Here is a 10,587-nt window from a genome sequence, read left to right as displayed (position 1 = left end):
TAAAGTAAAAAGCCAGAACATACACATTTTCTACCTGTCTCTTAGAGTTCTCATATCACCTGACACAATCTTGGCAGTTGACAGGTCTTCAGTGGCTACTTGGCATCTCGGAGAATCACAGAAGAGTAGCTGAAAGACCATGTGGTCAAATATCCACACTTAGGTTATGAATTAGGAAACTGAGGCCCAGAAAGGAGAACAATATTACTCATGTTACTCACTATAATAGAGGCAGAAATGAAATCAAATCCATGCTTCTCAAGACCAGCCCTGCCACGATTTGTACCAAGTAGAGGATGTGCCCAGATTCTTGGTCAGAGACCAGCCCAGCCAGTGACCCAGGGAAGGACTCCGACAAGAGCAGAAAGTGGGGGCAGGAGCACAGGCATTAGGTCATCAGGTGTGTTACCTTCTGAGGGGTCTAAACATTTCTTTCCACAGCTGTATGTGCAACACTGCAGGTTTCCCGGGCAACGTTTGTGAGAAGAACAGTGGTCCCTCTCTTGAATTTCACATTTTATTTGGATTCGAGGACATCTCCCTGCGAGAGGTGGAAGATATGGGGCCTTGAAAGAAGGCCAGTGCCCCTCTTTTCCCAGGCCTAGGGCACCACTGTGGAGTTAGGGAAGCTTATTTTCATTTCCCCTGTCTCCAGAAGGTAGTAAGGTCAGGGGGGCTCAGGATTTTCGTAGCACTGTTCACATCTCCAGCCCCATTACAGTTCACCATTTAACATCTAAACACACCTCCAAACCCTCAGCACCCACAAGGTCTCAGGGAGAAGGTCCTTCTCCTCTAGGGCCTTGCTGCCTTTGGATAGTCCCCGAGGGGCTGTATGTCACACAATAATTGAGATTGCCATTTCTGAATTTAACTGGTGAGCTTTTGGATCCTGTAGAACCCTTAGTACTGATGCACCCTCTCTGAACCTTGATTTCCTCATTTGCCTCATACGGTTGTTTTGAGGATGGATGCCACCAAACTTCTAAATCCATTGTCATGCTGCCTGGGCCATACTGATGATGACTAATATTGATGCAGCACTTACTATGTTCCTGGCCTTTTCCTTTGACCCTCATTACAACTCAGTGGTTAAGTCCTATCAGTGCTCACCTTTTATAAAAGAGCAATCTGAAATATAGGGAGATTATGTGACCTTTCCCAAGGTCACATGGCTACAGGGCAGTAGCGATGAGTATTTCCTGAGCACACACTTTCAACCACTATTGAGCGCTCAGTATGTTTCAGCTCTTAATTATGGAGTCTTCCTAGTTTAGAATCCCAAAGGATTTCTGGACACCATTCTTTATCCCAAAGGGAAGGCTCCCCTGTGGGGATGGAGGTGGGGAGACTTTTGGGGGCTGCGATGGGAAGATTTGGAAGCTGATGAGGAGGGTGCTGGGGAAGAGGTCTGTCTTTCTAGTGGGGAAGACCCTTAGGTTTCCCAGTTGTCTTGGTTCCTTTCATGAGCACGAGGCTCAGGTCCTTCCAGGACGAACTTCTCAGAACTTCGGTGTGGGCTCAGGTGCCACAGCCTTGGGTTTTTGCATTCAGCAAGGGCATCTTACAAGAAGTGGTGGGAAGAAAGACTCCAAATACATCCCCTCCCTCCCACTCAGGATCCTGGCCTGGGGTGCAGGCAAAGGTATTCCTCAGCTATGGGATTGTTCTTTGTTCCTTCCTCCCAGTTGAGGTCCCTTTCTCAAGACCAAGGACTGAGTCCCCAATACTTACTGCCTAGGGACCCCTCCACCAGCCCAAGCTCCTGGACACTTTGTAGGAAGATGAATGGTACCAAGATTAGGAGAAGTCCTGAGAACTCCATCTTTGGAGGACCTGGCCTGGATGATGGCACCCAAGTGAAGGACTGCTGCTGCTCAGGTACTCTTGCCTCTGGACTTTGGCTGCTCTGGCCCAACCTAATACCATGGGAGCCAACATCACTGGAGACAAGCCAGCCACGCTCCCTCCTCTGGGGAACACTAAGTTCCTGAGGCCACCGCTGAGACTAGCTGGCACCCACAGCCCCAGGCCTGGGGGCTCTTGGTAAGTGGCTCCTTAAGTTCTCTGGGCTGGCCGTGTGGACAACGAGAGAGTGGGAACAAAGCTTATCTGGGGCTTTCCTGACTCCCTTAATGGGAAGGAATGCTCAATCCAGGGTCTTCAGGTTTCCAGGGGGAAGTTTGGAGGTCAAGAGTATCCTTCCTTTCCATTTTTACACTTCTCCCAACAGGTTTAATATTTTCTTGTCTATTTCTCCTCTTTCTGTGTTTCTTCCTGTCTTTTATTCTGTGCCTCTCTCTCTTTCTGAGTCTGTCTCTGCCTGGGTGTCATTCTGCATCTCCTTTACTTTCCTTATGTGTTTCTCCTGCTCTTTTCTCCTTGGGCCACCCTTTCTCTTTAGCCATTATCAGAAAGAAAAAGTATCACCACAAGTGTGGTGTGGGGAGTAACCAGATTTGATTACTGAACCTTCAGATAGTTTCTGTCAAGGCCAAGGTCTTTTGAGAGCAGAATTTGTTAGAGCTAATGGAGAGCTTCTATCACTGGGTGCAATTTAGAAAAGTGATGCAGGAGAGAGCTGATAAATATCAACCATGACTTCAGAACTAACTGGTGCAGTGGGGCCTGAAGACTGTTCTACTGGACCTCCCAACTTAAGTCTTGCAGCCGCAGTGAGAGAGTGGACTCAGTGTGGGGCATGAGCGAATTTGAACAATGCAAAAGGTAGATGGTCATAGGCACGTTGGTGCCCCACTTCAATATGTTCTTGGCAGCTTCAGGGGACAGTGCCAGCACACACTGACAGCACCCGCTTCAAATGCCAGAGTTTTCTCTGGCTCCATGGAGCTTGCTCAGCTTGCATATGGACAGTTTGGAAGAGTGGGAGATTTAATACTCCAGGCAGCTAATGGGGCACAGGAGTCAGTGAATATATACCTCACCTTCCTCACCATTGGAGACAGAAAAAGAAAGTTCAGAGGCATGTTTTACACAGTTCCTTAGAAGGTCCCCAGCTGGAAGGAGACCCAGTTTTCCACAGTGATAACCAGTCCATTATCAACTCTTCTTTCTTCCCTATTTCACTTACCCCACTCCCTCCTTTATGCTTCTTGGGAGACTTCCAGAATAAACTACTTACATCCATGCCCTTGTCCCAGTGTTGGTTTCTGGGGGATCCAAACTAAGGCAATGCCCATGAGCCCTTGTCTTAAAGGCTTTTACAATGTTTGAGGAAACAAAGGAGGGTAACAATATATCCCAAGGGTTCTTAACTCTCAAAGTTCTGATTGTCCTCACTCCCTGCAAAAGTGTTGCCAGAAGCCCCAATGATCTCTTCTTATCTGCAAAGTGTCATGTGCTGAACAGACATGAATTAGTCAGCCTCAGAGGCGCAGGCTAAACAGCATTTTATTGGGAAAACTTAAGAGCTACACAGTGATAAATAGGGGCCCTGAAAGTTAGAGATAAAGGAGTGAGGCAATAGAGAAGTGGTCACAAGGGAAAATATTAAGTCTGAAAAGTGGCTGAGCTGGAGGAAAGGGAGGCAGATGTCTGGGCTCAGTTTTTGGAAGAGCCACGTCTTGGAAAGCAGAGCATGGAAGGAACAGTGGAAGCCAACGTTGAGCATCATCAGCACATAGAGAGAGCATTGGGTCCTCAGTCAAATCCTGGGTTGTTCCATTGCATCCTTACACCTTCAGAAAGAGGAGCCTATTGAGAATGTAGGAGAGGACAAGGTAAGCAACCTGGGCCTGGCTTATCTTTAGAACTAGTCTTGATATTATGTTTGTACATCTTTTCACAGGAGAATATTAAGAAGAAGTGGGTTTGCTCTGGGGAGATTATACATGTATGTATGTATGGCTGGCGGTTCAAACCCACCAGCCACTCCTCGGAAGGAAGTTTGGGCAATCCTACTTCCGTAGTGATACTGCCTCAGAAACCCAAGGAGGGGTCGCTATGAGTCGGGGCCGACTCGACGGCACATAACAACAACAACAACAACAACATATGTACACATATATATGTATGAAAACCTAGTTGCTGTCAAGTCAACTAGGACTCATGAGGACCCCATGTGTGTCAAAGTAGAACTGTGCTCCATAGGGTTTTCAATGGCTGATTTCTTGGAATAGATCACTAGGGTTTTCTTTTCTTTCTTTCTTCTGGGTGGATCCAAACATTCAACCTTGTGGTTATTGGTGAGCATGTTAACTGTTGCACACTCAGGACCTCCTTAGAAGGTATAAACCTCCTTAAAGGAAAAGCGAATGGGAGTGGATTGCTGGTGACGTGTTGTGATGAGGAAATGAGTGGCCTGGAATGGTGGGTTGGTCAATAAAGTCTAGTCTAGGCTGGACATGATCTTCTAGAACTGGTCTCTGAGATTTTGCCACTCTGCATCCTCCTTCCACTCCTCTTAGCTCCCCTCATATTGACCAGTTTTGATTAATTACTACTTTCTTTTCCAGCCTCAGTTCCTGGAAAGTTACTCGACCTACCCCTCTTTGAGGTGCATTTTCACCCCTTTATGGGAATTGGTCTGTCATTGCCAAGTCTGCTGAGGTCATAGCCATCCTAGAATGGGTCAACCAGCACCCAGACCTCCCAGCAAGGCCCTGGGAAGGATAGGAAGACTGATGTTTCTGGACTCACCTCTTTTTGGCAGAAGTTCTGGCAGAGTGTTTTGGACTGGAAGTTGTTGTTGTTCCCCTGGCAGCCACCATAGATGAAGCTGGAGCAGGTGTTATTTTCCTTATCATACCACCAGCGACGAAAATAAGCCATACAGTAGCCAGTGTCTTTTGGCAATTTGCATATGTCTGCAGAGAAAGCCCAGAGTTGAGTACTCAGAATGCTGCCTGGAAAAGAACAGCTGTTCTTTGTTTCCCTGGCAACCACCACAGAGATGGGAGCAGGCTCTTTTGCTCCTACCAGAAGCTTAGCAGTTTTGACATATTTGCATATATTTGGTTAGCTGTTTGGCAGCTGCTTCCCCAGAGCACATTGACCTTCCCCTTCTTCTCTGGCCATGGACTTCATTGTCTTCACCGAGAGTGAGGACACTGTGGTTCAAGATTCTGTTCCTAATTCAATGTGCGCACATCAACCACACAATTTATCGTCTGGTCCTTGACTTTCTTGTCTGTAAAATGAGAACGTAGTACCTCACCCCGATGGTCAACCAGGGCTGTTAGGAGAAGCAAATGAGGCCAAACTTATGACCTTCTAAGCTGTAAGCTACTTGACTGTGTCTGGGTGTTCAGTTCTAGCACAGGGACAGGCAGAGAGTGGCTGCTCGGTACATGTGTCTTGAATGAATAAAGGGCATAGAAATGGCTTGAAAACTATAAGCCGATCACTGGCCTCCAAACTGTGCCAAGGAAAAGGAATATGGAATCATATGTAAGAGGCAAGTTCACACAGGGCAGGGGTGGTTTTTCTAGTGAACAATTACCTTTTCCTCCTCAGGACACTAATCCCACACATATATATATATATTTTTTAATGGTCATTTGTCACTTTAGACTTTATATTGCAGTTAGTTTGAGTTCCAACTAAACCATGAATTCCAGGAAGATAAATCCCCACAGTCAGACAATGAATTCTGCTTATTTTTATCTCCTAATAGCCTACCTCCCTGCCACTCTCTTTAATTTAAGCCTTTCATGCCTGGCTGTTGAGATAGCATTGAGTTAGTTGATCCCCGTCTCCTGCTCCTCCAATTACGCTTTCATGTTGTCCATCAGAATGAAGGATCTGATGGGTCTGAAAGCAAAGCGGATCATGACAGTCCACAGATAAAACCTCCTTCACTCCAGGCAAACTCCTTCCCATGATCCATAAGGCCCTTCATGACTCCAGCCTCCTGTCTGACCACAGTCCTCTATTGAGCTACATGCTCCAGCAATACTCAACACACCTTGCTATTGCACACACCTCCATACCTTCCAACTGCTATTCCCTCTGCCCACGATGGTTGCTCAGTAACAGCATGCTGGTTTGTCCTTCCGAGTCTGTCTCAGATATCAACTCTTCTGTGATGTCTCTCTGACTCCCTTCCACATTCCACACTCTAGTGGGTGCCTGAATGGACCCTATGTTTTTCTGCAGTGCTTCAGAATCTTGTGTACATGTTGATCATTTGGGTACATATTCTACTCTACTTGCGAGGTTGTGAACTTCCAGTAAGCATGGGGTATATCTTATTTCATCTTGAAATTCCAATTCTTAGCAGATAGCCTGACACAGTATAGGACTTTATGGAATATTGAGGGTTAAAAAAAAAAAAAGTATCCTGAGCTGAACTGAATTCTTCATTCATTGAACATCTGAAAAACCAATCAGACAGAAACAGTGGCCATGATTTTGACAGTGGCACATGGAGACTTCATGTGTGTCAGAGTAGAACTGTGCTCCACAGAGTTTTCAATGGCTTTGAATTTGTGGAAGTAGATTGCCAGACCTTTCTTCCAAGGTGCCTATGGGTGGACTCAGTCTTTGAACCCCTCAGTTAGTAGCCAAATACTTTAACTGCACCATCCAGGGACTCCTATTGAGCACCTACTACATGCTGAATGCTTTAAGGGACAAAGAAAAGACACGGCCTCTGCTTTTTCGGAAGCTTTCAGTCAAGAATAACAAATAATAACTCTAGATAATATGTATCTTGTGGCTATTATGTGCCAAGCATTGTTCTAAGTACTTCATGTGCATCAGCTTATGTGATCCTCAAAATAACCTTGAACATTGGTCCTTCTGTGATCTGAGGAAACCGAGGCACAGCAAGTAAAGTTGTAAATTTGCCCGTGATGAAAAGTCTAGTAAACACGGGAGCTAAGATTTCAGCTCAGGAAGTCTGGATTCAGAATACTCACTGGCATAGGACCAGTTTCCACCTCCCTCCTCTACCCACTCCGGTGCATTGTCAAGTCCTGTTTACCTCCTAAATATCTTTCAAACACATCTCACCCTTCACATCCCCTCAGCTACCTCCTCATCTGAACTACTATTTTCTTTCATCCTGAAATCCTGAAATCTTTCAGGATACTCTGTTCTTCCTTTCATTTCCCACTCTGAATGCATAGGATAAAACTTGTCATGTCACTGCTCCACCCCCAATGGATTTCCATTGCTGTTAGGATCAAGACGCTCTAACCTGGCCTACCACATACTGCACACAGGATCTTTTTTTTTTTTTCTTGTACCACTCTTGAGCTCACTCTCTGCTCTCTGGCCTCCCTAGGCCTCTCATCATGCTGCCTCCTACCACTGAGGCTTTGTTCACGCTATTCCCTGTGCCTGGAATGCCCTTCCACCCAATTTTTGCCTAAATTATTGCTCATTCTTCTGATCTCAAATCCAGGTTGGCTTTCTCAGGAAGACTTCCCCAGCCTCTCTGACCACATTGGGTTCTAATCCTAACAGTTCTAATCCTATTATGGGTATTGGAAACACTCAATATGTATTTATTAAGCAAATAGCATAGTGCCTAAGGCACTTGACTGCTAACCAGAGGCTGGCGGTTCAAACCCACCAGCCACTCCTCGGAAGGAAGGTTGGGCAATAATCTACTTCCGTAGTGACACCACCTCAGAAGCCCAAGGAGAGGTTGCTATGAGTCAGGGCCGACTTGACGGCACATAACAACAACAAAAAAGAATTCTTGATAGTCTTTTTGGAGCCCAGGGAGATAGGCATGAAGTTAAGATTGCAGCAGCAAAGGAAAAAACCTTCTGTTCTCGAGTGGTCAGGGAAGGCTTCCTAGAAGTGGAGGCTGGGACAAATTTGGATTTGTAGAGGCAGAGAGGCGGCCACTCTGGAGAAAAAGACAGAGCATACAAATTGTTTAATGATGACTTGCAGCATCAGTGTTATATGTTGGGCTAACAGTGGCTACCCGGTGACTAAGAAAATAACAAGAGTGAAAAATAGCCAAAAGACCATCTGGTTCAATCCCACAACTGCATGCATTTTTCATCTGGAGTAACTGAGGCCCAGACAGAAGAAGATTACCTAATGTCACACACCATATCAGGAGCAGTCATGATTCTGAATCCCAAGCCCCTAAGTCCAGCAATCTTGTCCAGAGACCAGCCCCCAGTGAACCAGGGGATGTCACCAGCCCAGCTGAGTAGAAAGTGAAGGCACATAGAAAGAAGGGGGTTGGTTATTCCAGGACTCTGAATATTACCTTGTCGGAGGTCTAAACATTTTCTTCCACAGCTGAAGAGGCAACACTTCCTCTTGCCCTGACAGTGTCTGTTCTTCGTACATTGATCCCTTTCTTTGAATTCACATTGCTCTCTGATTCTGGGGCATTTCTCTAGGAAAGCACAGGTATATCACTTGAGCCTTGGGTGGTATAGCCCCAGCCTTCTCCAACTCAAGACAATGCTGTGGGTCAGGGAGGTTTGCTTTCATTTTGTCAGTTCCCAGGAGTCCTTTTCTTCAGGATGACCTCATGTATTTCCCAGCACTGCCTACACCACCTCCCTCCTGACCACCCCTTGTTCTCTGCCTTCTTACCCCAGCCCCTAACCCATCCCCTCTAAAGCAAGGTTTCACCACCTTGGCACTATTGACATCCAGGCAGCACCATTCGTCTTTGTGGGGGGCTGTCCTGTGCATTGTACCCTGTTTACCAGCATCCCTGGCCTCTCGCCCTAGATACCAGTAGCTGCCCCCAGCTGAGATAACCAAAACCATTTCCAGACATTGCAAATATCCTTTTGGGGGCAAAATCATCCCCATAGAGAATCACTACTCTAAGCATATCTGTTCCAAAACCAAAACTCAAAAGAAGCCCTTAGGTGGCACTATTGGACAGTGGTTAAGATCACTCACCCTGGAGTCAGATTGAGTGTTTGAATTCTAACCCTTGGTCCACCACTCACCCTAGCTAAACCTTGGTTTTTTCAGTCATAAAATAGTTTTAGCCTTATGGAGTTGTGAAGAAGAAATTACACAGAGTGTGTAAAGCTATAATCACAGCAATTGGTATAGAGTGATACTAACTACCCTTTGTTAAGTTATCATAAACCAAGCACTCCTTCCTCTAAACATTTTAAATATATAATCTCATTTAATCCCCAGAAAACCTTTATGAAGTACATTCTGTTAAGCACACATGAGAAAACTAAAGCACATGGAGTTTAAACAATTTATCCAAGGTTACATGGCTGCTAAGAGGTGGAACCAGGATTTGAACCCACTAAATCTGACTCCAGATCACTGTTTAGATCCTTACTTTCTGAGTGTTCAGTAAATGGTAGTAATGATTGTTATCACTATATTGTCACTAAGTATCAGTGTTTTAGCTTTCAAGGGACTTCTGGATACTGTTCTTTATCCCAAAGTCAAGGAAGCCCTGGGGGTGTAGGGACATTTTAGGATTAGCTCTGAAAGAAATAGGAACTGATAGAGATGATACCCCAAGAAAGGGGCATTTCTTGGGGGTGAGGGAAAGGCCTCTTAGGCTTCCCAGATTCCTATACAACTAATATGTAACCCCTTCTGTAAAGACTAGATCCTGTGACCCCTCTCTCTCCTCCCCCTACAAGAAAGACCCTTTACTTTAAAAGGGCTGAAAGCATTGGCTGCCTCAGGTATGGGTTTCTGCATTCATAGAAGGGATCTTCCACAGGGTGGGGGTGGGGCTGGGGGTGGGAGAAGGGGCAGAGATAGGAATAAATATTCCAAATATTTCCTTCATCTCCCAAACTGGGACCCAGCCTAAGACGGTGGAACACACCCCAGGTCTAAGGAATTGTTCCATTCCCCCCTCCCAGCCGTCCTCCCTTTCTTCGGGGCAAGGGCTGAGGCCCCAGTACTTACTAGGGAAGAGCCAATCACTCAGCCCAGATCCCTGGACATTCAACAGGACGATGAAGAGAATCAGGATGCTCAAGAGTCCAGAAGACTGCATTCTGAAGTGGGGTTGGCCTGTCCGGTGGCTCATGAACTTGGAAATGTCTGACTGCTGTGGTTCAGCCTATTCCTTCAGTAGCCAGAACCTGGTATATGAGAACTGGAGTCAAGCCAACCACGCCCTTTTCTGCTGGGAATGCCAAGTTCTTGAGCAGGGACTGGCATCCACAGCCCACAGCTCTGGAGGACGGGGTCTCTTACTGGATGACTCGGGTTCTTAGCACCCGAGGCTGGGTTCTCCGATCAACAGGGGAAAGAGGCAAAGGTCATCCGATACTTTCCTGGGTACCTTAGGAGAAGTGAATGTTACTCTCTGGGGTCTTTATCTTGATAATGATGTTGTGGATGTCCTTATTCTCCATTCATTTCTCTGACTGGCTCAACCCCTGTGGAGTGTCTGTTGATCACGTGATATCCCTGTGTTTCTCTGCATCTCTTGGTGTGTGTCTTATCCTCTTTTTCTGCGAGTCTTCTTCTGCCTCCTCTCCCACACTCTCTTTCCATCTGTCTTCCTATTCTCTTCTCTTTGGGTGACCCATATTCTTTTTCTTTCTTTCTTTTTTTTTTTTTTACCCAACAGGAGATTTTATTAAGGAGGCAAAAGGGCGCCTGAACTGAGGAAGGACAGAAGAAGAAGAGGAGGAAGAAGAGAAG

General features: G+C 46.0%; 1 protein-coding gene across 1 annotated transcript; it reads right to left on the bottom strand.

The window, feature by feature from the left end:
* Nucleotides 1–314: 314 nt before the first annotated feature.
* Nucleotides 315–9,931, bottom strand: LOC103194989 (eppin). Its single transcript, XM_007938446.1, has 4 exons — nt 9,841–9,931; nt 8,198–8,329; nt 4,656–4,826; nt 315–541 (listed from the first exon to the last, which is right to left on the bottom strand). The coding sequence occupies exons 1-4, from the start codon at nt 9,929–9,931 to the stop codon at nt 315–317; spliced, it is 621 nt and encodes a 206-aa protein (XP_007936637.1).
* Between the last annotated feature and the right edge of the window lie 656 nt (nt 9,932–10,587).

Source organism: Orycteropus afer, unplaced genomic scaffold, assembly GCF_000298275.1.
Source record: "Orycteropus afer afer isolate SDZICR_OR568_19922 unplaced genomic scaffold, OryAfe1.0 scaffold00049, whole genome shotgun sequence".
NCBI lineage: Eukaryota > Metazoa > Chordata > Mammalia > Tubulidentata > Orycteropodidae > Orycteropus > Orycteropus afer.
This window is presented reverse-complemented; position numbering and strand designations above follow the sequence as displayed.